At 40.7% G+C, this 27,700-nt stretch overlaps 2 protein-coding genes across 4 annotated transcripts in view; one reads left to right on the forward strand and one right to left on the reverse strand.

Moving 5' to 3' along the window:
- The window catches only part of LOC139763118 (apoptosis-resistant E3 ubiquitin protein ligase 1), a 323,876-nt gene that overhangs the window by 238,474 nt on the left and 57,702 nt on the right, over nt 1–27,700 (forward strand). The gene's annotated exons all lie outside the window — the stretch shown is intronic.
- Nucleotides 1–27,700, reverse strand: part of PolD1 (DNA polymerase delta) — a 102,600-nt gene that overhangs the window by 39,719 nt on the left and 35,181 nt on the right. For all 3 annotated transcript variants that reach the window (XM_071688780.1, XM_071688777.1, XM_071688778.1), the window contains exons 11-15: nt 26,694–26,793; nt 17,750–17,886; nt 9,847–10,012; nt 9,359–9,567; nt 6,466–6,625 (exon numbers count right to left, since the gene is read on the reverse strand). In XM_071688780.1, the coding sequence (XP_071544881.1) occupies nt 6,466–6,625; nt 9,359–9,567; nt 9,847–10,012; nt 17,750–17,886; nt 26,694–26,793 (772 nt within the window). The remainder of the gene's footprint in view (nt 1–6,465; nt 6,626–9,358; nt 9,568–9,846; nt 10,013–17,749; nt 17,887–26,693; nt 26,794–27,700) is intronic.

Raw genomic sequence — 27,700 nt, forward strand, 5'->3', positions numbered from 1 at the left:
CTTTTTAAACCAGGTATTCCCAATCACCAGTCCTTTTTCAGCACATAAATCTACAAGCTCTTCACCATTTCTATTTACAACACTGAACACCCTATGTATACCAATTATTCCCTCAACTGCCACATTACTCACCTTTGCATTCAAATCACCCATCACTATAACCCGGTCTCGTGCATGAAAACCACTAACACACTCATTCAGCTGCTCCCAAAACACTTGCCTCTCATGATCTTTCTTCTCATGCCCAGGTGCATATGCACCAATAATCACCCATCTCTCTCCATCAACTTTCAGTTTTACCCATATTAATCGAGAATTTACTTTCTTACATTCTATCACATACTCCCACAACTCCTGTTTCAGGAGTACTGCTACTCCTTCCCTTGCTCTTGTCCTCTCACTAACCCCTGACTTTACTCCCAAGGCATTCCCAAACCACTCTTCCCCTTTCTTATGTTCTGATAATATAACTGCTGTCTGTCTTACAGATAAAGCTAGACTACTAAGCTCCCTGTTTTACCTTTCACTCTACACTAGACACTTATGACATTCACACTCTACCAGCATTAACCTCCCAATCATGACCTTTCCCACATTCTGACCAAAGGGTCCAACAAACACTTTTCTCACGAGAGATAAATGTGTGGATGGTATCCCTTTTCAAGTCCTCAAAGGATCTGTGTCTACAAGCTGGAACCTATGTTTGCTCATTTATCTTAGCCTTGACTTCGAGATGAGCACTTGTCCCTCTCCTTCGAAATATGAACAAGTTAAACCGCCCTGAAGGAGAGACAACTCTTCAATTCTTCTGCTGTCATAACACTTTTAATTTCACCACTTTAAAAATCTTTAAAACACACTTTAAAAATCATTAAAATACACTTTAAGAATCTTTAAAACACCTTTAAAAATCTTACAATACATTCTCATCCTCACTTTCTCATGCACCTTAAGTTTCTTGGTCATATCTCTGGTTAACATTATGACTTTGAAAAAGTTGTACTCTTTCCTACCTGACTCGCATTTGGTGTCCCTTTCTTGGGGACCTAGAGGAATCTTCTATAATAGCCCTTGATATTTCAAATGTTTCCAAGAGGAACTGGCATACATTAATGATTTCTGAACTTCCAACTTTAGGCTCTTCCCCCTTCTTCCTATAAATTAGTTTTCAGGTTTTCCTTCATTCAGACCAATATTACAGTCCTTGACAATTTGACCTATCCACTTAATCTTTTCAAATGTCCTTCAGGCTTTTCTTCTGTTTCCTAGCCTCTTTTATCTCTTGATTGAAGATCTTCCCTCAACCACTGAAATCAATATACAGCCATTCCCGACATATGTCTGAGTTCCATTCTGACCAACTGGTAAGATCTTAAATTGGATGTAAATCAGAAGTATGTCAGCAAGGTATGTAGAATTCATAAACCTGTACAGCATTCTTTTATCCTACTCAATTCCTATGATGATGATCTCATTTCTTATTAACCAGCTTTATTATATGATACTGTAGTTTCTTTTTATTGTCTAAGATTCTTCAGTTCATATATCATTATTCTTATTTTCCATGTTAGGCTGGTTCTATCATGATTATATCATTTTTGTTTAACCAGTTTTATGAACAGAAATATTTTCAAATCACTCAATAGTTTATCAAGAAAAAAAAAAGATTCTTTGGTTTATTTTTACCTTTTCGGAGCTCCTTTGTCAGAACTTGCTTGTGCTTCACCTGTGACTTGAATGTTGCGCAAGCTATATCTTCTTTTAAATCTATTGAACCAACCATTACATGCTATGAAGTTCTCGACGTAATCCTCTCAGGCTCGCTCCTTCAAAGTCTCAAAAAGACTTCTAGTCTTCACCTAAATTGTTAGTAAGCTTAGTGGTACATGTTTTTTAACTTGATCTTCCATCCACAACATCAACAACTTTTCTATTTTGTGGATGGGCCCTTGTCGTTGCTTTCTTATTATTGCAGAACATGCCTGCTAAACGTTTCATTGCCTTGCATATTTTCTTTTCGTCCTTTAAAATTGTGAAGACCGTAGAATGGGACAACTGTAGATCACAGGCACTCACATTAACTTTTTTCTTCCTTCATTTTCCACTTAAAATCAAGCGTCGTCCTCGACTTCTTGCCAGATCTATCAACACGTGATAGGTTTTTCCTCTTGCTTGTCATCTTCTTTGGAGTTTAATACAAAAATGGTTTAATCCAGCACAAAAATTTGTTAGATTCACATGAATAACGCACTTACTGAATGGTAACTGAGAGAGATGCTGTTATGTACACAATGCCAGCATATCGCCTGACAGTCACTATTGTACACACGCAGCCGTTAGCACTGATAGATGTACGACCAAGTGTAACTTTTATTTTATTTTATTTTATTATTTTGCTTTGTCACTGTCTCCCGCGTTAGCGAGGTAGCACAAGGAAACAGACAAAAGAATGGCCCAACCCACCCACATACACATGTATATACATACACGTCCACACACGCAAATACACATACCTAAACATCTCAATGTACACATATATATACACACAGAGACATATACATATATACACATGTACATAATTCATACTGTCTGCCTTTATCTATACCCATTGCCACCCCGCCACACATGGAATAACAACCCCCTCCCCCCTCATGTGTGCGAGGTAGTGCTAGGAAAAGACAAAAAAGGCCCCATTCATTCATATTCAGTATCTAGCTGTCATGTAATAATGCACCGAAACCACAGCTCCCTTTCCACATCCAGGCCCCACAGAACTTTCCATAGTTTACCCCAGACGCTTCACATGCCCTGGTTCAATCCATTGACAGCACGTCGACCCCGGTATACCACATCGTTCCAATTCACTCTATTCCTTGCACGCCTTTCACCCTCCTGCTTGTTCAGGCCCCGATCACTCAAAATCTTTTTCACTCCATCTTTCACCTCCAATTTGATCTCCCACTTCTCCTCGTTCCCTCCACCTTTGACACATATACCCTCTTGGTCAATCTTTCCTCACTCATTCTCTTCATGTGACCATACCATTTCAAGACACCCTCTTCTGCTCTCTCAACCACACTCTTTTTATTTCCACACATCTCTCTTACCCTTACATTACTTACTCGATCAAACCACCTCACACCACATATTGTCCTCAAACATCTCATTTCCAGCACATCCACCCTCCTGCGCACAACTCTATCCATAGCCCACGCCTCGCAACCATACAACATTGTTGGAACCACTATTCCTTCAAACATACCCATTTTTGCTTTCCGAAATAATGTTCTCAACTTCCAAACATTCTTCAACACTCCCAGAATTTTCGCCCCCTCCCCCACCCTATGATTCACTTCCGCTTCCATGGTTCCATCCGCTGCCAGATCCACTCCCAGATATCTAAAACACTTTACTTCCTCCAGTTTTTCTCCATTCAAACTTACCTCCCAATTGACTTGACCCTCAACCCTACTGTACCTAATAACCTTGCTCTTATTCACATTTACTTTTAACTTTCTTCTTTTACACACTGCCAAACTCAGTCACCAGCTTCTGCAGTTTCTCACATGTATCAGCCACCAGTGCTGTATCATCAGCGAACAACAACTGACTCACTTCCCAAGCTCTCTCATCCACAACAGACTGCACTCTTGCCCCTCTTTCCAAAACTCTTGCATTCACCTCCCTAACAACCCCATCCATAAACAAATCAAACAACCATGGAGACATCACACACCCCTGCCGCAAACCTACATTCACTGAGAACCAATCACTTTCCTCTCTTCCTACAGGTACACATGCCTTACATCCTCAATAAAAAATTTTCACTGCTTCTAACAACTTGCCTCCCACACCATATATTCTTAATACCTTCCACAGAGCATCTTTATCAACTCTATCAAATGCCTTCTCCAGATCCATTAATGCTACATACAAATCCATTTGCTTTTCTAAGTATTTCTCACATATCTTCTTCAAAGCAAACACCTGATCCACACATCCTCTACCACTTCTGAAACCACACTGCTCTTCCCCAATCTGATGCTCTGTACATGCCTTCACCCTCTCAATCAATACCCTCCCATATAATTTACCAGGAACACTCAACAAACTTATACCTCTGTAATTTGAGCACTCACTCTTCTCCCCTTTGCCTTTGTACAATGGCACTATGCAAGCATTCTGCCAATCCTCAGGTACCTCATCATGAATCATGCATACATTAAATAACCTTACCAACCAGTCAACAATACAGTCACCCCCTTTCTTAATAAATTCCACTGCAATACCATCCAAACCTGCTGCCTTGCTGGCTTTCATCTCCCGCAAAGCTTTAACTCCCTCTTCGCTGTTTACCAAATCATTTTCCCTAACCCTCTCACTTTGCACACCACCTAGACCAAAACACCCTATATCTGCCACTCTATCATCAAACACATTCAACAAACCTTCAAAATACTCACTCCATCTCCTCCTCACATCATCACTACTTATTATCACCTCCCCATTAGCCCCCTTCACTGAAGTTCCCATTTGCTCCCTTGTCTTACGCACCTTATTTACCTCCTACCAAAACATCTTTTTATTCTCCCTAAAATTTAATGATACTCTCTCACCCCAACTCTCATTTGCCCTCTTTTTCACCTCTTGCACATTTCTCTTGACCTCCTGCCTCTTTCTTTTATACATCTCCCACTCATTTGCATTTTTTCCCTGCAAAAATCGTCCAAACGCCCCTCTCTTCTCTTTCACAAATAATCTTACTTCATCCCACCACTCACTACCCTTTCTAATCAACCCACCTCCTACGCTTCTCATGCCACAAGCATCTTTTGCACAAGCCATCACCGATTCCCTAAATACATCCATTCCTCTCCCACTCCCCTTACCTCCTTTGTTCTCACCTTCTTTCCATTCTGTACTCAGTCTCTCCTGGTACTTCCTCACACAAGTCTCCTTCCCAAGCTCACTTACTCTCACCACTCTCTTCACCCCAACATTCTCTTTTCTTTTCTGAAAACCCGTACAAATCTTCACCCTAGCCTCCACAAGATAATGATCAGACATCCCTCCAGTTGCACCTCTCAGCACATTAACATCCAAAAGTCTCTCTTTTGCGCGTCTATCAATTAACACGTAATCCAATAACGCTCTCTGGCCATCTCTCCTACTTACATACGGATACTTATGTATATCTCGCTTTTTAAACCAGGTATTCCCAATCACCAGTCCTTTTTCAGCACATAAATCTACAAGCTCTTCACCATTTCCATTTACAACACTGAACACCCCATGTACACCAATTATTCCCTCAACTGCCACATTACTCACCTTTGTATTCAAATCACCCATCACTATAACCCGGTCTTGTGCATCAAAACCACTAGCACACTCATTCAGCTGCTCCCAAAACACCTGCCTCTCATGATCTTTCTTCTCATGCCCAGGTGCATATGAACCAATAATCACCCATCTCTCTCCATCCACTTTCAGTTTTACCCATATCAATCTAGAATTTACCTTCTTACACTCTATCACATACTCCCACAACTCCTGTTTCAGGAGTAGTGCTACTCCTTCCCTTGCTCTTGTCCTCTCACTAACCCCTGACTTTACTCCCAAGACATTCCCAAACCACTCTTCCCCTTTACCCTTGAGCTTCGTTTCACTCAGAGCCAAAACATCCAGGTTCCTTTCCTCAAACATACTACCTATCTCTCCTTTTTTCTCATCTTGGTTACATCCACACACATTTAGACACCCCAAGCTGAGCCTTCGAGGAGGATGAGCACTCCCCACATGACTCCTTCTGTTTCTCCTTTTAGAAAGTTAAATACAAGGAGGGGAGGGTTTCTGGCCCCCCACTCCCGTCCCCTTTAGTCGCCTTGTATGACATGTGAGGAATGCGTGGGAAGTATTTTTTCTCACCTATTTTTTTAATCTATTTTTTAATCTATATCTTTTCTGCGGTTTTATGTACAGATGATCATACCGCATGGGTCATAAGTAAGGGAGAGCTTGCATCCCTGTGTTTAAGACTCAGTTCTGCATCCTAATTCTTTCCTAAGACTAAACTCTTGATGCAGTAAACATAGTCCAATCAAAGTCAATACTTGCAAATCTTTTTTATCAAATATACTGTAATTCCTCCAGAGTTTGTTGTTTTTCATTAGGATTCTGTTGTTTGAGCCAATAACAGTGGAAGACTTCTAAATCTTGTTATAAGTTTCTAAAACAGAAGCATTGTTTATGTGAGAGTAAATAATGGCAAAAGTAAATGGTCTGAAATAAATGTGAGTCATGAATGTACAATGGTACTATTGCTGTTTGGTGTTTTTATGGATAGACACTCCATGTCATGTAAGCTTTGAAATCCCATCAACTTCATCAATTTTGTCTCCTCTAAAACTTCCATACTCTTTCATTAGATGCACAATAGTTCACAGAAAATCTGTGTCCACTCACCTTCATTCTTAGAGGATCTGTCTCATTCTTAAGGTCATTTTTGGCTTTTTTCCTCGCTCCTAAAAGAGACTCAAGAATTTCTGGAAGAAGACCCTTGCGTGTTGATGCTTTAACAAAATAATTTCCAGAAGGAGTCTTGATATAGTCCCCTGGAGAAAGCCTTAAAAGAAAAGGAAATATTTTTCATATTTGCCCTTCTACTTTTAGTCCAGTGATATGTATATTTCACAATATGCACGTTAATGTATCAAGAACTTTCCTTTTTAACTTATATATATGTCAATACAACTTACTTATATTTCAACACAACTTATGAGCACATATAAAATTACACCATTTACATACTTCAAATAAAAAATGTTTTTTCTATAACTGCTGTAAATATCATTTACAACATACTTGTCTGGGAGACAAAACTGTAAAATTCTGTGCATTACCTAAATCTTGTTTACTTAACACTGGTGTACCAGGGAAGGCCTGAGTTGGATGAGCATACTGCATTTTTTCAGCATCATTTTCACTATGTAAATGAGCCTTATGGACATTTTTGCATGCTAATTAGAACTGCAATTGAATTTGGCATGTATACATGCCTCTACACCTATGGTCCCTTCAATTCAGAATATATGGCACACAAGGTTTGGACTTATTGACCATTCATATAGCACATGTGGCTATAAACAAGAGCATATGAATCAGTCACAGTATACCATAGAGGAGTAAGTGAAACTTGCATGCGGACGGCAGTCTTTTGTTTCAATACAATATTAATGACAGCTAAAGATGAGATTCATGCAAGTGAGGCCAATGTTTATTTGTTCGTGATGTTATTTCCTGAAGATAAGAACAATAATTACAGAGGTATAAGTTTGTTGAGTATTCCCGGGAAATTATATGGGAGGGTTCTGATTGAGAGGGTAAAGGCATGTACAGAACATCAGATTGGGGAAGAAGAGTGCGGTTTTAGAAGTGGAAGAGGATGTGTGGATCAGGTGTTTGCTTTGAAGAATGTATGTGAAAAATACTTAGAAAAACAGATGGATTTATGTGTAGCATTTATGGATCTGGAGAAGGCATATGATAGAGTTGATAGAAATGCCCTGTGGAGGTAAGTTGCTTGAAGCAGTGAAAAGTTTCTATCAAGGATGTAAGGCATGTGTAAGAGTAGGAAGAGAGGATAGTGATTGGTTCCCAGTGAATGTCAGTTTGCAGCAGGGATGTGTGATGTCTCCAAGGTTGTTTAATTTGTTGATGGATGGGGTTGTTAGTGAGGTGAATACAAGAGTTTTGGAGAAAGGGGCAAGTATGCAGTCTGTTGTGGATGAGAGGGCGTGGGAAGTGTCAGTTGTTCTTCCCTGATGATACAGCGCTGGTGGCTGATTCGAGTGAGAAACTGCAAAAGTTGGTGACTGAGCTTGGTAAAGTGTGTGAAAGAAGAAAGCTGAGAGTAATATGAATAAGAGCAAGGTTATTAGCTTCAGTAGGGTTGAGGGACAAGTCAATTGGGAGGTAAGTTTGAAAGGAGAAAAAATGGAGGAAGTGAAGTGTTTTAGATATCTGTGAGTGGATTTAGCAGTGGTTGGAACCATGGAAGTGGATGCGAGTCACAGGGTGGGGGAGGGGGCGAAGGTTCTGGGAGCATTGAAGAATGTGTGGAAGGCAAGAACATTATCTTGGAGAGCAAAAATGGGTATGTAAGAAGAAATAGTGGTTCCAACAATGTTATATGCTTGCAGGCATGGGCTATAGATAGGGTTGTGCGGAGAAGGGTGGATGTGTTGGAAATTAAATGTTTGAGGGCAATATGTGGTGTGAGGTGGTTTCATCAAGTAAGTAATGAAAGGGTAAGAGAGATGTGTGGTAATAAAAAGAGTGTGGTTGATAAAGCAGAAGTGGGTGTATTGAAATGGTTTGGTCGCATGGGGATAATGAATGAGGAAAGATTGAAAAAGAGGATACATGTGTCAGAGGTGGAGGGAACGAGGAGAAGTGGGAGACCAAATAGAAGGTGGAAGATTGGAGTGAAAAAGATTTTGAGAGATCAGGGCCTGAACATACAGGAGGGTGAAAGGCGTGCAAGGAATAGAGTGAATTGGAACGATGTGATATACCGGAGTCGACATGCTATCAATGGATTGAACCAGGGCATGTGAAGCGTCTGGGGAAAACCATGAAAAGTTTTGTGGGGCCTGGATGTGGAAAGGGAGCCATGGTTTCGTTGCATCACACATGACAGCGAGAGAATGAGTGTGAATGAATGTGGCCTTTGTTGTCTTTTCCTAGTGCTACCTTGCACACGCAGGGGGAGGGGGTGTCATTTCATGTGTGGCGGGTTGGCGATGGGAACGAATGAAGGCAGCAAGTATGAATTATGTACATGTATGTATGTATGTATATGTATGTATACACTGAAATGTTTAGGTATGTATATGTGCGTGTGTGGGCGTTTATGTATATACATGTGTATGTGGGTGGGTTGGGCCATTCTTCCGACTGTTTCCTTGTGCCACCTCGCTAACGTGGGAGACAGTGACTAAGTATAATAAATAAAATAGAATAAGAACGATAATTAGGTATTTTATCAAAGTGAATCTAGAATAATACAAGAAGATACTGGAATAACTGTTTTCAACATTCAGGCACAGATTGGAATCTTACTGCACTGCAGTTTTCCTAACCTACTGCTAATTGCAGAAAATAAGATATCCAACTACAGGAGTAAAATCAAATGAAATCCTTGAGTCAACTGTGCTCTAAAAAACAAAAATTCAAAATGCACGGGTATAGTATTCTAACTTAAGAGGAAAAGATGCAGAGACAGAATATGAACAAGAGAAATGAGTTTTCAATGTGAAAATTTATATCAAAATCAAAATACATGATCTAATCATACCCATATTCCTGAGCCTTGTTAGGCCCCTGCAGCAATGTAGTATAGCAGAGGTTGTGGGCCATCATGATAGATGGATACAGAGACGAGAAATCCAACGTAGCTATTGGCTTATCATAGTAGCCCTTGCGTGGTTCTATCACTGTTGCTCCCTCATACGCATCTTCTCCTGCACCTTTGTGAACTGGCAGGACTAAATCTTGTTCAACAGCCTGTAAATTAGAAAAGACCATAAATGAAAGTAATTTACCACCTTCCAAAATTTAACTTTTGCAAACTGTACATACATTAAAAAAAGGATTTGCTTGAGTATTCAAGACCTGGACTGAGGAATAACTCAACAGGCTGGCCTGTAACAACAAGGTTGCTAATGAACTCAGACCGGATGATACTTACAAAAAAAAGGTTACTTATATACATCACATGATGTACAACCCTAGCTTCTACTTCATAAAGAATTTTGATATTAGTAATCACATAAAAAAGCATACCTTTCTAAGAAGCTGTGATATAACCTTAATTTGTTGGCCACGAGTAAGGAGGTACGACAAAGGAACACCTGTCACTCGAGCCATCTCCATGTAGTTGATTATGCACATGAGCTTGTCTAATAAACGTAAGGGAAGGAGAGCATCTTTCAAGCAATACACAGCTAATCTGTAAGATACACAAATACAAGTGAACTCAACATTATAATAATTCACAAATAAAATTATCACTCATACATAAACTGTTCAGTTAATGCTTTTGTCTCTTCTAGCTCACATATTCAATGCACTCTGCAATATTCTTCCTTTCTTTCTACTTCACCTCAAGAAAAAAAATCTGTTGCATAAAGTAGATTGCCCATCCACTAAAGAAGTGCTTGTCCAATACAGTATATCCAATGTTAACAATATTCGATACCATTACTATTCCTTACAACACTGTTTGTGTTCCTGTTAACGTTGGGATTATATGTTAATCAAAAGAGCAGAAAATGAAAATATACCAAGTTAACAGAGACCTAAACACTAAATAACATAATTCATATTTCAGGTAATATATTTACCACATATTGCACTCTTCAGACCTATATTAAAACAATACCTTGACGGTGGGAAAGATGGAACAACTCGAATAAAAACTGAATTGTTATCTTTACGAAAAAAAATACGATATAAAGCTTTCTGTAGAACAGTCATATTCCAATCAAGAACTAAGAATTTTCTATTACTTACAATGCAACAGAAATGTAACCAATGTAGCTATCAGCTTATACTAGCCCAACACGGTTTTATCACTGATGCTCCTATGTACTCAAATTTCTTTTACTACTTCATCAAAACCATGTATTCACTTATCAGCATTGACAATATCTGAATTAATTTGCTCAGTTCTTTCTTTATTGTCTAAACAATTGTTACCTACTTGTCTTCCCCATCTTCATGAGACACCTTCAAGAACATATGAATAATGATTTCATTTGCATACATCCACTCTATAGCTACCACCCACTGACAAGCCCACAAAGACTACTTTGGTTTATCTCAACCACTGTATATGTTTTGGTTGCATATTCAAGAGAACTCCACAAACATTGAAAGAGTTTGGAACAGTGTGTGAAAGACGAAACTTTGGGGTGAATATGTACTTAGATGCAGATGAACCATGGAGGTTAAAGTGTCACAGGGTGGGAGAGAGGATAAGGTCCCAGGTACACCAAGGAGTGTGTGGAAGGAGAAGCGTTGTTGTGATGTGTCTTGGACCTTGAATGTAAAAGAACAGAAGAGGGTGCATGTTTTGGATATCAAATATTTTGATGACAACACAGAGAGAGGTTGGTTGACTGTGTAAGGAATAACACTGTACAAAAGAAGCGTGACAGTAAGCGGATTATGAATGAGGCAGCTGAACTCACTGTACGAGGTGTGACAGTAAGGGAAGTGCGACTGAAACAGCTGAAGTGAGTGTGCTGAAATGGTCTGGAAACATGAAAAAAATGAGAAGACTGAATATGAAAAGCTACAAGTCAGAAAAGGAAGGAGAATGGAAAGGAGGAGACCAAAAAGGAGATGGAAGAATGGAGTTAAAGAGGCTTTGGGGTTTCTCGGTCTGAACTCTCAGGGAGGTAACTCATACAGGAGATAGAATGAACTGGAGTCAAATGGTATATGGGGGAAGGGACATGCTGTCAATGGGCTGAAGGAGTTAAAGAGGCTTCGGGGTTTCTCGGTCTGAACTCTCAGGGAAGTAAAACTCATACAGGAGATAGAATGAACTGGAGTCAAATGGTATATGGGGGAAGGGACATGCTGTCAATGGGCTGAACAAGGACATATGAAGCAGTCAAGGTAAACTGTGGAATGCCCTATGGGGCTTGACTGAGGATGGTAAGCTTTGTTTCTGGTGCATTATACATGAAAATGTGAGCAAGGCTGTTGTTTGTCCATCAGATGAAGCATAGTCTAGGAGGAAGCAAATAAGCTAATTGGAGTAAATGCTAAGAATCTCTTTTTCTTGTTCAAACCAAGAGCTGGCAAATGTTATCAGGATATTTAGTCTGTTGAAGACCTCTGAGATACTGTCACTAGTGAGTGAAGTGAATGGTTATCCATTCAAAGTGATGACAGGATACATGTTGGATAAATCTGTGAGGGGTTAGGTTAGGTTTTACAGCCATTCTAGTTCTAATCATGAGATTCTATACCATGTTTTTTGTTGCTTGGGCAGAGCTACAGTGCTGCAATGTGACTATGAGGCCATCTACATATAAAGAAGATGAAGTATTCATAAATGACTCTGCCAGTTATGAAGGTGATTAACCTCTTTTGTCATTCATATGGATGTCATTATCAAGCATTTCCTGTGGAAGGATATGTCAGGGGATAAGTTTCAAATGTTTTTTTGATATCTACTGCCACTAGTACTAGGCAGAAGGAAGGCTTTGACTAGTTTAAGCCATGCTGGATGCATAATGTGAAGTCCATAACAAGAGTAGTATGGGAGTGATTGGGGTCTAAAGCCATTTTCTCTTTTAAGTTCCAGTCACAGACAAAAGACCACATCAAGACCATGCTTTGATTGAAATACAGAGAATTATGAAATGAGCCAAGTCATACTTATTGTGAAAGACATGAAAAAGTAGAGTTCCAAAGCTTCGACAAGTAGGAAAAGAGGCAGGTATCGAACTGCCCCACCCTTGAGTTGCTGTTAGCCACTAAATAATCATGTAATGCAGGGGCTTGCTGAGTATGGCAGGGTCTAGCTAGTAGTGTGGGCACACAAGCAGCCAGCTCTTGGGAGCAAAAACCAAAGTAATAACTATAGAAGAGAGAAAGTGAACCAACATTATGGTGTACGTAAGGCAAATGGGTCAAGTCATGAGTGGGACATTCTGGCTGGCTTTACAGTGTAACAGTTTTCCTAGGAGTCCTGATATTGATGAGAGTCATGGTATGATGTGACAGGAAGAAAGGTAGTTGGGTAGCTTGAAGGAATTCAGGATGGGATGTGTAGCCAGCAGTAGTTGAGGAATGGGTATGATAACAGTATCAAAAGCTTTCTCAATATTTACTACCATTAGTATTGTGAAAAAGGACAGTTGTGATCAGCTGAAACCATCCAAGATGTGTTGTAAAGTCCATAACCAAAATGATAGTGGAGTAACTGGGTCTAAAGCCACACTCTGTGGGTGAGAGTAGGACATTTTGCTTGATTCTTTTGTGGATTAGTTTTTCAAGGAGTTTGGTTACTCATGACAGTAGCGAGGGAAGGTGGGTGGTTTGGAGGGCTTCAGGATGGGTACTATCCTAGCAAGTTCCCAGATGTTTATGATTTTATTGTGTAACCAGCAAGTAGTTTAAGATACCTGAGTACTTGGAGTGCAACTGGACCAAATTGTTTTGTGGATGCTTAAGATGCTATAAAGGCTAACTGCAAGAAAGTTCTTTAAGGTCTCAATTGTATTTTGAAAGGTAATGCAGTTGAAAAGATGGTGAGCACTTGTTTTGAAATTGTGCAGGTTTTTCATGACTCTCCTACTATGGATTTTGTACAGTTTGTGGCTAGATTTGAGTTGTGTTTCATGAGTATATTTTCATGTTTTTTTGAAAGGGGGATGATGTTTTGGGTTAGAAGTACTTCATATGTTGGGGGTGGGGTGAGATGGGAGGAGCAGAGTTTCTTTACTGATCCCCTCAGGCAATGATGACAGTCTTAACTTGTAAAACAAATGGAAACTACATGAATCCCGCAACTCGGCAGGGCTTGGCAGTTAATCGTGCCACACAAAACTTCCTGAACTAACATAACCCTTGTTAAGGTGGGATGATGCCTTCCTACATGAAGGAAAACAGTGTAAGGATGACACTCTATATCAACCATCAAAGAGAGCTATGAAACCAGGTAACACTGAGCAACTTTTAAAGTTTACAATAATCAGTAAGAAACAAAAAAATGTTTATAAGTTAACAGACTTCCCCAGAACTTTTAAAGGGGAAGTAAATGTTTATAGTTGTGTTAATGGAGTGATAGTTTTCATGCATGGTGTTTTTGACAAGAAAATAGTGAAGTTGGAGAAAAATGTAGCTTAGACATTGAAGCTTATTGACACAGTGGTGAAATTGATGAGAACTGCTATTGACGTTTGTGTGAATAAATTGTACATTTCCTTTTCCAGAGCCAGAGGTTGAACCATTATGTGACATTCATTTTTTTTTTTTTTTTCATTCATTTCAAGCTAAAAGTTTGTTTCTAAATTGTTCTTACATTTTTCATATGTATATATATGTATGTGTGTGTGTGTGGGTGTATGTGCATATGTGTGTGTGTGTGTGTGTGTGTGTATATGTATATATATATGTATATTATCCCTGGGGATAGGGGTGAAAGAATACTTCCCACGTATTCCTCGCGTGTCGTAGAAAGCGACTAGAGGGGACGGGAGCGGGGGGCCGGAAATCCTCCCCTCCTTGTATTAACTTTCTAAAATGGGAAACAGAAGAAGGAGTCACGCGGGGAGTGATCATCCTCCTCGAAGGCTCAGAGTGGGGTGCCTAAATGTGTGTGGATGTAACCAAGATGTGAAAAAAGGAGAGATAGGTAGTATGTTTGAGGAAAGGAACCTGGATGTTTTGGCTCTGAGTGAAACGAAGCTCAAGGGTAAAGGGGAAGAGTGGTTTGGAAATGTCTGGGGAGTGAAGTCAGGGGTTAGTGAGAGGACAAGAGCAAGGGAAGGAGTAGCAATACTCCTGAAACAGGAGTTGTGGGAGTATGTGATAGAATGTAAGAAAGTAAATTCTCGATTAATATGGGTAAAACTGAAAGTTGATGGGGAGAGGTGGGTGATTATTGGTGCATATGCACCTGGGCATGAGAAGAAAGATCATGAGAGGCAAGTGTTTTGGGAGCAGCTAAATGAGTGTGTTAGCGGTTTTGATGCACGAGACCGGGTTATAGTGATGGGTGATTTGAATGCAAAGGTGAGTAATGTGGCAGTTGAGGGAATAATTGGTATGCATGGGGTGTTCAGTGTTGTAAATGGAAATGGTGAAGAGCTTGTAGATTTATGTGCTGAAAAAGGACTGATGATTGGAAATACCTGGTTTAAAAAGCGAGATATACATAAGTATACTTATGTAAGTAGGAGAGATGGCCAGAGAGCGTTATTGGATTACGTGTTAATTGACAGGCGTGCGAAAGAGAGACTTTTGGATGTTAATGTGCTGAGAGGTGCAACTGGAGGGATGTCTGATCATTATCTTGTGGAGGCTAAGGTGAAGATTAGTATGGGTTTTCAGAAAAGAGGAGTGAATGTTGGGGTGAAGAAGGTGGTGAGAGTAAGTGAGCTTGGGAAGGAGACCTGTGTGGGGAAGTACCAGGAGAGACTGTGTACAGAATGGAAAAAGGTGAGAACAATGGAAGTAAGGGGAGTCGGGGAGGAATGGGATGTATTTAGGGAATCAGTGATGGATTGCGCAAAAGATGCTTGTGGCATGAGAAGAGTGGGAGGTGGGCTGTTTAGAAAGGGTAGTGAGTGGTGGGATGAAGAAGTAAGAGTATTAGTGAAAGAGAAGAGAGAGGCATTTGGACGATTTTTGCAGGGAAAAAATGCAATTGAGTGGGAGAAGTATAAAAGAAAGAGACAGGAGGTCAAGAGAAAGGTGCAAGAGGTGAAAAAAAGGGCAAATGAGAGTTGGGGTGAGAGACTATCAGTAAATTTTAGGGAGAATAAAAAGATGTTCTGGAAGGAGGTAAATAGGGTGCGTAAGACAAGGGAGCAAATGGGAACTTCAGTGAAGGGCGTAAATGGGAGGTGATAACAAGTAGCGGTGATGTGAGAAGGAGATGGAATGAGTATTTTGAAGGTTTGTTGAATGTGTCTGATGACAGAGTGGCAGATATAGGGTGTTTTGGTCGAGGTGGTGTACAAAGTGAGAGGGTTAGGGAAAATGATTTGGTAAACAGAGAAGAGGTAGTAAAAGCTTTGCGGGAAAATGAAAGCCGGCAAGGCAGCAGGTTTGGATGGTATTGCAGTGGAATTTATTAAGAAAGGGGGTGACTGTATTGTTGACTGGTTGGTAAGGTTATTTAATGTATGTATGACTCATGGTGAGGTGCCTGAGGATTGGCGGAATGCGTGCATAGTGCCATTGTACAAAGGCAAAGGGGAAAAGAGTGAGTGCTCAAATTACAGAGGTATAAGTTTGTTGAGTATTCCTGGTAAATTATATGGGAGGGTATTGATTGAGAGGGTGAAGGCATGTACAGAGCATCAGATTGGGGAAGAGCAGTGCGGTTTCAGAAGTGGTAGAGGATGTGTGGATCAGGTGTTTGCTTTGAAGAATGTATGTGAGAAGTACTTAGAAAAGCAAATGGATTTGTATGTAGCATTTATGGATCTGGAGAAGGCATATGATAGAGTTGATAGAGATGCTCTGTGGAAGGTATTAAGAATATATGGTGTGGGAGGCAAGTTGTTAGAAGCAGTGAAAAGTTTTTATCGAGGATGTAAGGCATGTGTACGTGTAGGAAGAGAGGAAAGTGATTGGTTCTCAGTGAATGTAGGTTTGCGGCAGGGGTGTGTGATGTCTCCATGGTTGTTTAATTTGTTTATGGATGGGGTTGTAAAGGAGGTAAATGCAAGAGTCCTGGAAAGAGGGGCAAGTATGAAGTCTGTTGGGGATGAGAGAGCTTGGGAAGTGAGTCAATTGTTGTTCGCTGATGATACAGCGCTGGTGGCTGATTCATGTGAGAAACTGCAGAAGCTGGTGACTGAGTTTGGTAAAGTGTGTGGAAGAAGAAAGTTGAGAGTAAATGTGAATAAGAGCAAGGTTATTAGGTACAGTAGGGGTGAGGGTCAAGTCAATTGGGAGGTGAGTTTGAATGGAGAAAAACTGGAGGAAGTGAAGTGTTTTAGATATCTGGGAGTGGATCTGTCAGCGATGGAACCATGGAAGCGGAAGTGGATCATAGGGTGGGGGAGGGGGCGAAAATTTTGGGAGCCTTGAAAAATGTGTGGAAGTCGAGAACATTATCTCGGAAAGCAAAAATGGGTATGTTTGAGGGAATAGTGGTTCCAACAATGCTGTATGGTTGCGAGGCGTGGGCTATGGATAGAGATGTGCGCAGGAGGATGGATGTGCTGGAAATGAGATGTTTGAGGACAATGTGTGGTGTGAGGTGGTTTGATCGAGTAAGTAACGTAAGGGTAAGAGAGATGTGTGGAAATAAAAAGAGCGTGGTCGAGAGAGCAGAAGAGGGTGTTTTGAAATGGTTTGGGCACATGGAGAGAATGAGTGAGGAGAGATTGACCAAGAGGATATATGTGTCGGAGGTGGAGGGAACGAGGAGAAGAGGGAGACCAAATTGGAGGTGGAAAGATGGAGTGAAAAAGATTTTGTGTGATCGGGGCCTGAACATGCAGGAGGGTGAAAGGAGGGCAAGAAATAGAGTGAATTGGAGTCATGTGGTATACAGGGGTTGACGTGCTGTCAGTGGATTGAAGCAAGGCATGTGAAGCGTCTGGGTAAACCATGGAAAGCTGTGTAGGTATGTATATTTGCGTGTGTGGACGTGTGTATGTACATGTGTATGGGGGGGGGGGGTTGGGCCATTTCTTTCGTCTGTTTCCTTGCGCTACCTCGCAAACGCGGGAGACAGCGACAAAGTATAAAAAAAAAAAAAAAAAAAAAAAAAAAAGTTAACAATATGTTAAAAATCACTAATGTGGCTGTTTAAATAATACAATTAAGAATCACTGAATTATGAATGTTTTCCCATCTCAGTCCTACCTACCATGAACATAACAATAAATTTATGTACAGAAAGCTATTTGCATCAAGTAAATTTGCACTGAGGGGAAAGACTACACTTCAACCAAGAAAAAGTAATTTACATTTAAGAGTGGCTCACCTTCTGCGTGTCTGTGGGTTTCCATTCTGTAGATCACTAATAATGGAATGATGAACATCTTCCTTCTGCTCTTGGAGGAAGTGGTAGGATACAGCATTTAAGGTGTAAGAGCGCAGCTTATAATCTCTTACCAAAATCTGAAACCCAAAATCAAAGAAAAAATAGGAAGGTGTTCACTTGTAATACAGTACCAAAAATTTCAAGACTTAAGAGAATACTACTAGTATAGTGCAAAGTTAAAAATTCCCAAAATACATTAACTTAATGCATGCATCCCATCACAACATGGAAGATTACTCCGGAAAAGCCTGTTCATGAATATTAGCCAATCTCTCTGAAACATTACGCCTAAAATATTAATGGATTTCTGTTATGCTGTGGTTAGTATTGCTAGACATGGTCATGCATGGGGTTACCCAGGTTTGAATTTTGGGAACAGCAGTAAGCCCATAACCAAGACAGATACTCATCCTCCCCTTGAGGCTGTTTGATAAATGGGTTTACAATGAATGGGCTCCTGCAGCTTCAAGGTTAAGCTACTTCCAGCAGCTAGAAAATGGTGGACAGTGATACAGCCTCACGAAGGATAATGTTTCACTAGTGGCGTAAGCACAACCTGGTGCAGATTTAGTAGTGGTGACAGGCAAAGAAAAGGTCAAGAGGAGATCGAGTGAGTATTCTGAAGAACAGATGGACGTGTCTGGTAACAGTGGCAGATCTGGAATGTTTGGGAGATATAAGTATGTGAAACAAAAGTCATAGCAGGTGGTTTGGTGAAAAGAGGAGTTGCTATATGCCTTGCATAAGAAGTATGGTAAAGTGCCAGAAGTAGGTGGGATTGTAGCTGAATTTCTCAAAACCAAGTCACTGACTGATTAGTTAGATTTTTCAATGTGTGTGTGGCTCAAGGTGAGGAGCCTAAGGATCTGAGGAATGCCTATATAGTGCCACTGTATAAAGACAAGGGAGAAAAAAGTGAGTTTGACTTACAGTGTATGAGTGTACAGGAAGCTGCATGGGATAGCAGTAATTGTGATAGTGGTAGCATGCAGAGAGCATCGGACTGGAGAAGAAAAACATACCTTCAGGAGTGGTGTATATCAAGTTTTCCTTTAGAAGCAGCATGAGAAATAGCAAAAAATAAGTATTCTTAAGTGGCATTTCTGGATATGGAGAAAGTGTATCATTGTACTGATGGAGAGCTTTTGTTGAGGGTGTTAATAATGTATGGTATGGGAGGAAAGCTACAAGAAACAATCAAGATATTTTATCAGGAGTATAAGGCATGTGTGTAGGGGGGAAAAAAAGTAAGAGGTTCAGGTGAAGGTGGGTCTGCAGCAGAAGCATGTGATGTCAACATGGCTATTCAATCAGCTTCTGGATGAGGGTGTGAGGGAGGTGAATATGGGTGTTTTGGAGACACAGAGGTCTGCAGCCTGGTGGGGGTACAGGCAAGGGGGTTAAGAAGAGAGCCAACTGCTTTTTGCTGATGGCATAGGTATGGTGGCACATTCAAGGCAGAATCTGCAGACGGTGGTTTCAGAGTTTAAAAGAGTGTGTGACAGAAGAAACTTGATTCAATGTGAATAAAAGTAGTGAGTGAAAGGAAAAAGTTAGGCTGATGTGAATAAAAGTAATGTTAACAAGTTTAGCAGTGTATTGAGTCAGTTTGGTCAAAATGTGAGTAGGGATGGAGAGTATATGGAGGAAGTGGAATATCTTAGATACCTGGGAGTGTCTATGACAAAAGATAAAACCATGGATGCTGAAGTTAGCCACAAGGTAGGTGAGTGGGCTAAGGTCCTGGGTGTACTGAGGGGTGTTTGGATAGAGAAGTCACTGCCTGTGTGAGATAAGATAGGTGTTTGGTAGTATAGTAATATGAACGGTGTTGTGCAGATGCCAAGCAGAGGTCCTCATGAAAATTACACGAAAGATGATTTTTTTTTTTAAATAGTTGAGACGGCACAGGCAGCTGAGGCCTTAATCAATGCCATACCATTAATGCTATACATATATATATATATCCTAGCCTGAGCCAGGTACCCATTTCATTGATCAACCCCTAAGGGTGGATGAACAGCTTGGTTGACTGTGGACCAACTGCCATAACCAGGATTCGAACCTATGCGCTTGACCCTGTGTGGCCCAAGAATGCGTCACAGTCAGGAATGCTGCTTGAAATGAAGTTTTTAAGGACAACATGCAATGTGAGGAAGGTTAATCAAACATGATAAGATATGGTAAGAGAAAGGTGTGGTTGTAAAAAGAGTGTCAGAAGCCGGAAAATAGAGAGATGAAATGATTTGGGTATATAGAATGGATGAGTGAGGAGGGGATCACTAAGGGGTAAAAATGTTGAAAGCAGAGAGAACAACAGTGAAGAGAGAACTGAAGAGGTGTAATACTGGAGTGAAAAAGGCTCTGAGCTATAAGGGCCTGAACATGCAAGGGGTGTGAAGTGTGCATGGGACTGAGCAAACTGGAATAAAGTGATATACTAGGGAAGAAATAGCATCAACGATATAACATATGAAACTCTCTATCTATCCATCTTGGACCCCCGTTCCCTTTGGGCACTCCTTTAATGGGGAGACCACAACCAAAGAGTCTCCATAGCCACTGAACTCAGTGCTGCTTTAGCCTTTACTGTCTCATCCTTAACAAGCTACTGGCAGAAGGCAACTAAGGCACAATTTTTTTCAGAGGCTCCTATCTAATGTTTCAACCAACTACTTCTGCCTTGTGTGTCTACCTAATATTCTTGCCTATTACTACTAACTACTTCCGCCTAGTGTGTCTACCTAATATTCCCGCCTATTCCTACCAACTACTTCGGCCTAGTGTGTCTATCTAATATTCCTGCCTATTGTTCCAGCATACAAAGCAGTTAGGGTAAACTACAAAAACGCCTATGGGGGTTGGCTGTGGATGGGGGAGCCCTGGATTCAGTGCATTATACATGAGAGCTAGAGTTTGAATGTAATTAATAAGCATCATTATTCAGCTGTTCCTGACACTATTTCATTATATAGGAAATAGTTAACTATTTTTTGGTAGATATTTGCCATTTCCTGTATCAATCAGGTAGCATCAAGAACACATGACTGAGCCTTGGAGGAAAAAATCATCACTTAGCCCCCTTCTCCATTCCTTCTTTTGGAAAAGTAAAACAGGAGGGGAGGGTTTCTCCCCCACCCTTTAGTTGCCGACATGCAGGGAATACGTGGGAAGCATTCTTTCTCCATCTCAAGAGATAGTGAACAAATTTCTATATGAAAAATTCATTCTTGTTCACTGTTTCCCATGTTAACAAGGTACTGCCAAGAACAGATGAAGAAACAGCCTCATTCATTCACATCTCTAGCTGTCACATGTAATGCAACAAAACCAGAGTACTCCATCCACAACCAGGCTCCAAAGACTAACAATGATAGAAATCTCATTAATTTCCTTGTCATTCACCAGAGCACACAACATAGGCTTTTGACAACCTCTTCTTTACGAGAAGGCAATTATCATCCACATGGATTTTGGAGTGACTTCAAAGGGTTATCATGCTACTCCCAAAAGCTGAACTGTTTCTAGGAGGCCAAAAGCAGTTACTAAATTAGGATTAATGAAGTCATGGCTACATTAATCTTTGTTATAAAATATACTTAAACAATGAAAAGGGCAAGGGGCAAACATTATCCTTACCAAATTTACCAATGTGAATGGACACAGGGCAATTAGACACTCATCCTCTTATATAACCATTAAGCATCACAGACCTAGACAAACCTTAGGAGAGACAATGAGGTCTCTGAGAAAGATGGCATTTATCTCTAGTAATAAGGATGATGGCATCACATTGTTGACATTCCATGTTAATAATTACATCCACAGTATCAATAAAGGAAAATGCTAGAACCAGCCTGATAAGTTGGGGCTAATCCCCAACAAGTTACAGACATTTATTCCACCACATGTGTATAAGAATAGATTGCACTAACAAAATACTGGATCTTTTCATCAGGATTTATTAAAGTCTTTATTTCATTATCTATCCAACAAGACTGGAACAAATGCCAATATCAAAGAGCGACTGCTTCACCTTTTGGGTTCAGAAAAAAGAAAACAAGACCTTGTAATCTATATACTGACGTAATGTTCCCCAAAATCTGATCAGTTGATGACACCCTCCTAAGAATGACTGAAACTTATAATTAGTGGACTTTTGCTACATTCACAAATAAGTCTATATGCTGGCTGCCCATAAATGACCAAATATGTTAAAGCAAGGCCCTATGACTTTTAAAACTGCCAGAGCCATCAAAATGTAGTCAGTTAATGGACCACCTATAAATGTCCTTAATCTTACATATACAAATTTAGAACAGCAATACTGCATGAAATCCTGTACATAGCCATTTGGAAACTGACACTTATACTAGCAGATATTGTCAGCAAAAAGGAACCCACCTCAGTGAAAATATGGCTGATCATACTACAGCCTCATCTTACACTGTCCCATTCAGGAAACTCTTAATTATGTAAAGAAAGATACAAGCCAAGAATGTTATGACACCTGAGTCATAAACAAGTTAAAACCAACTGTGATTCTGATCATAAAAGTTTTCTAATATCGGTAAAGCACTTCATAAACACAATCAAAATCATTCAATCTAGCCCTGAACCACACAAAATAAGTTTTACAGAGATATGCAGGAAGTGACAGCCATTCATACCTTAGGTCATGACCAATGAGTACTTTAGTGTTTGTGATGACAAATGATACACTCAGTTTGACAGAAAGAACAGAACCTGGATAAAATAAAAAGCCATCATTCAGTCTGGACTATTATTATTATTATTATTATTTATTTATTTCATTTTGCTTTGTCGCTCTCTCCCGCGTTTGCCAGGTAGTGCAAAGAAATAGACGAAAGAAATGGCCCAACCCACCCCCATACACATGTATATACATACATGTCCACACACGCAAATATACATACCTATACATCTCAACGTATACATATATATATAAACACACACAGACATATACATATATAGACATGTACATAATTCACACTGTCTGCCTTTATTTATTCCCATCGCCACCTCGCCACACATGGAATAACATCCCCCTCCCCCCTCATGTGTGCGAGGTAGTGCTAGGAAAAGACAACAAAGGCCCCGTTCGTTCACACTCAGTCTCTAGCTGTCATGTAATAATGCACCGAAACCACAGCTCCCTTTCCACATCCAGTCCCCACAGAACCTTCCATGGTTTACCCCAGACGCTTCACATGCCCTGATTCAATCCAATGACAGCAAGTCGACCCCGGTATACCACATTGATCCAATTCACTCTATTCCTTGCCCGCCTTTCACCCTCCTGCATGTTCAGGCCCTGATCACTCAAAATCTTTCTCACTCACTCTTTCCACCTCCAATTTGGTCTCCCACTTCTCCTCGTTCCCTCCACCTCCGACACATATATCCTCTTGGTCAATCTTTCCTCACTCATTCTCTCCATGTGACCAAACCATTTCAAAACACCCTATTCTGCTCTCTCAACCACACTCTTTTTATTTCCACACATCTCTCTTACCCTTACATTACTTACTCGATCAAACCACCCCACACCACATATTGTCCTCAAACATCTCATTTCCAGCACATCCACCCTCCTGTGCACAACTATATCCATAGCCCACGCCTCACAACCATACAACATTGTTGGAACCACTATTCCTTCAAACATACCCATTTTTGCTTTCCGAGATAATGTTCTCGACTTCCAAACTTCTTCAAGGCTCCCAGGATTTTCACCCAATACAGTCACCCCCTTTTTTAATAAATTCCACTGCAATATCATCCAAACCTGCTGCCTTGCCGGCTTTCATCTTCCGCAAAGCATTTACTACCTCTTCTCTGTTTACCACAATCATTCTCCCTAACCCTCTCACTTTGCACACCACCTCGACCAAAACACCCTATATCTGCCACTCTATCATCAAACACATTCAACAAACCTTCAAAATACTCACTCCACCACTACTTGTTATCACCTCTCCATTAGCCCCCTTCACTGAAGTTCCCATTTGTTCCCTTGTCTTACGCAATTTATTTACCTCCTTCCAAAACATCTTTTTTTTTTTTTATTATTATTATTTTGCTTTGTTGCTGTCTCCCGCATTAGCGAGGCAGCGCAAGGAAACAGATGAAAGAATGGCCCAACCCACCCACATACACATGTATATACATACACATCCACACATGCAAATATACATACCTATACATCTCAATGTACACATATATATACACACACACAGACATATACATATATACACATGTACATAATTCATAGTCTGTCTTTATCTATTCCCATCGCCACCTCGCCACACATGGAATAACAAACCCCTCCCACCTCATGTGTGCGAGGTAGCGCTAGGAAAAGACAACAAAGGCCCCATTCGTTCACACTCAGTCTCTAACTGTTATGTAATAATGCACTGAAACCACAGCTCCCTTTCCACATCCAGGCCCCACAGAACTTTCCATGGTTTACCCCAGATGCTTCACATGCCCTGGTTCAATCCATTGACAGCACGTCGACCCCGGTATACCACATCGTTCCAGTTCACTCTATTCCTTGCACACCTTTCACCCTCCTGCATGTTCAGGCCCCGATCACTCAAAATCTTTTTCACTCCATCTTTCCACCTCCAATTTGGTCTCCCACTTCTCCTCATTCCCTCCACCTCCAACACATATATCCTCTTGGTCAATCTTTCCTCACTCATTCTCTCCATGTGACCAAACCATTTCAAAACACCCTCTTCTGCTCTCTCAACCACACTCTTTTTATTTCCACACATCTCTCTTACCCTTTCATTACTTACTTGATCAAACCTTCTCACACCACATATTGTCCTCAGACATCTCATTTCCAGCACATCCACCCTCCTGGGCACAACTCTATCCATAGCCCACGCCTCGCAGCCATACAACATTGTTGGAACCACTATTCCTTCAAACATACCCATTTTTGCGTACGTGTAGGAAGAGAGGAAAGTGATTGGTTCTCAGTGAATGTAGGATTGCGGCAGGGGTGTGTAATGTCTCCATGGTTGTGTAATTTGTTTATGGATGGGGTTGTTAGGGAGGTGAATGCAAGAGTTTTGGAAAGAGGGGCAAGTATGAAGTCTGTTGTGGATGAGAGAGCTTGGGAAGTGAGTCAGTTGTTGTTCGCTGATGATAGAGCGCTGGTGGCTGATTCATGTGAGAAACTGCAGAAGCTGGTGACTGAGTTTGGTAAAGTGTGTGAAAGAAGAAAGTTAAGAGTAAATGTGAATAAGAGCAAGGCTATTAGGTACAGTAGGGTTGGGGGTCAAGTCAATTGGGAGGTAAGTTTGAATGGAGAAAAACTGGAGGAAGTAAAGCGTTTTAGATATCTGGGAGTGGATCTGGCAGCGGGTGGAACCATGGAAGCGGAAGTGAATCATAGGGTGGGGGAGGGGGCGAAAATTCTGGAAGCCTTGAAGAATGTTTGGAAGTCGAGAACATTATCTCGGAAAGCAACATCTTTTTATTCTCCCTAAAATTTAATGATACTCTCTCACCCCAACTCTCATTTGCCCTCTTTTTCACCTCTTGCACCTTTCTCTTGACCTCCTGCCTCTTTCTTTTATACATCTCCCACTCATTTGCATTACTTCCCTGCAAAAATTGTCCAAATGCCTCTCTCTTCTCTTTCACTTATCATCTTACTTCTTCATCTCACTACTCACAACCCTTTCTAATCTGCCCACCTCCCACGCTTCTCATGCCACAAGCATCTTTTGCGCAAACCATCACTGCTTCCCTAAATACATCCCATTCCTCCCCCACTCCCCTTATGTCCTTTGTTCTCACCTTTTTCCATTCTGTACTCAGTCTCTCCTGGTACTTCCTCACACAAGTCTCCTTCCCAAGCTCACTTACTCTCACCACTCTCTTCACCCCAACATTCTCTCTTCTCTACAAATCTTCATCTTCGCCTCCACAAGATAATGAGCAGACATCCCTCCAGTTGCACCTCTCAGCACATTAACATCCAAAAGTCTCTTTTGCGCACCTATCTATTAACACGTAATCCAATAACGCTCTCTGGACATCTCTTCTACTTACATAAGTATACTTATGTATATCTCTCTTTTTAAACCATGTATTCCTAATCACCAGTCCTTTTTCAGCACATAAATCTACAAGCTCTTCACCATTTCCATTTACAACACTGAGCACCCCATGTACACCAATTATTCCCTCAACTGCCACATTACTCACCTTTGCATTCAAATCGCCAATCACTAAAACCCGGTCTCGTGCATCAAAACTACTAACACACTCACTCAGCTGCTCCCAAAACACTTGCCTCTCATGATCTTTCTTCTCACGCCCAGGTGCATATGCACCAATAATCACCCATCTCTCTCCATCCACTTTCAGTTTTACCCATATCAATCTAGAATTTACTTTCTTACACTCCATCACATACTCCCACCACTCCTGTATCAGGAGTAGTGCTACTCCTTCCCTTGCTCTTGTCCTCTCACTAACCCCTGACTTTACTCCCAAGACATTCCCAAACCACTCTTCCCCTTTACCCTTGAGATTCATTTCACTCAAAGCCAAAACATCCAGGTTTCTTTCCTCAAACATACTACCTATCTCTCCTTTTTTCTCATCTTGGTTACATCCACACACATTTAGACACCCCAATCTGAGCCTTTGAGGAGGATGAGCACTCCCCACGTGACTCCTTCTTGTTTCCCCTTTTAGAAAGTTAAAATACAAGGAGGGGAGGGTTTCTAGCCCCCCGCTAGTGCTCAGTGACCAAGGCAACCTTTGGTATATGCACTGGGTTCTCACTTCACCAAGTATTTCACATCTGTGCAAACTAGAAAATAAAACTCACCATGAGCAGATCAAACTGGCAGCGTCCCTCTGTATTAATAGATTTGTTCTCACGTTTGCCCATCTGTCTACTCTGCAGCATGGTATCCTTAATGACAGTTCTTGAAATAAACAAAAATAATAATGACAATAAAGGCAATATGGGGGTAAAGAGTATAAATGTTCAAGTGTTAAAATTTCAAAAAAATTTTGTATGCAAGAAACTGACCTATATAACAAACAAAATAAACTTTTACATGATGAATTAATAATACAAGAAAAGAGAATCCAGTAATAGGCCTCCTACAAAGTACTCAAATTTCTTCAACTGTGGAAATAAAGCTTCTACAGCAGCTTGAAAAGAGACTTAATGAACATACATATTATATATGTTTGAGGACAATGTGTGGTGTGAGGTGGTTTGATCGAGTGAGTAACGTAAGGGTAAGAGAGATGTGTGGAAATAAAAAGAGCGTGGTTGAGAGAGCAGAAGAGGGTGTTTTGAAGTGGTTTGGGCACATGGAGAGAATGAGTGAGGAAAGATTGACCAAGAGGATATATGTGTCGGAGGTGGAGGGAACGAGGAGAAGAGGGAGACCAAATTGGAGGTGGAAAGCTGGAGTGAAAAAGATTTTGTGTGATCGGGGCCTAAACATGCAGGAGGGTGAAAGGAGGGCAAGGAATAGAGTGATTTGGAGCAATGTGGTATACCGAGGTTGACGTGCTGTCAGTGGATTGAATCAAGGCATGTGAAGCGTCTGGGGTAAACCATGGAAAGCTGTGTAGGTATGTATATTTGCGTGTGTGGACGTATGTATATACATGTGTATGGGGGGGGTTGGGCCATTTCTTTTGTCTGTTTCCTTGCGCTACCTCGCAAATGCGGGAGACAGCGACAAAGTATAATAAAAAAAAAAATAACATATTATCTTAATTTTTGATACTATACAGCATTACATAATGATGGAGTGGTGATTTTAAAATAAGTAAAAAATTTGAATATCCAAAAAAAGAAATAAATCAGCGAGC

The sequence above is a fragment of the Panulirus ornatus genome, chromosome 46 (assembly GCF_036320965.1).
Source record: "Panulirus ornatus isolate Po-2019 chromosome 46, ASM3632096v1, whole genome shotgun sequence".
Taxonomy (NCBI): Eukaryota; Metazoa; Arthropoda; class Malacostraca; order Decapoda; family Palinuridae; genus Panulirus; species Panulirus ornatus.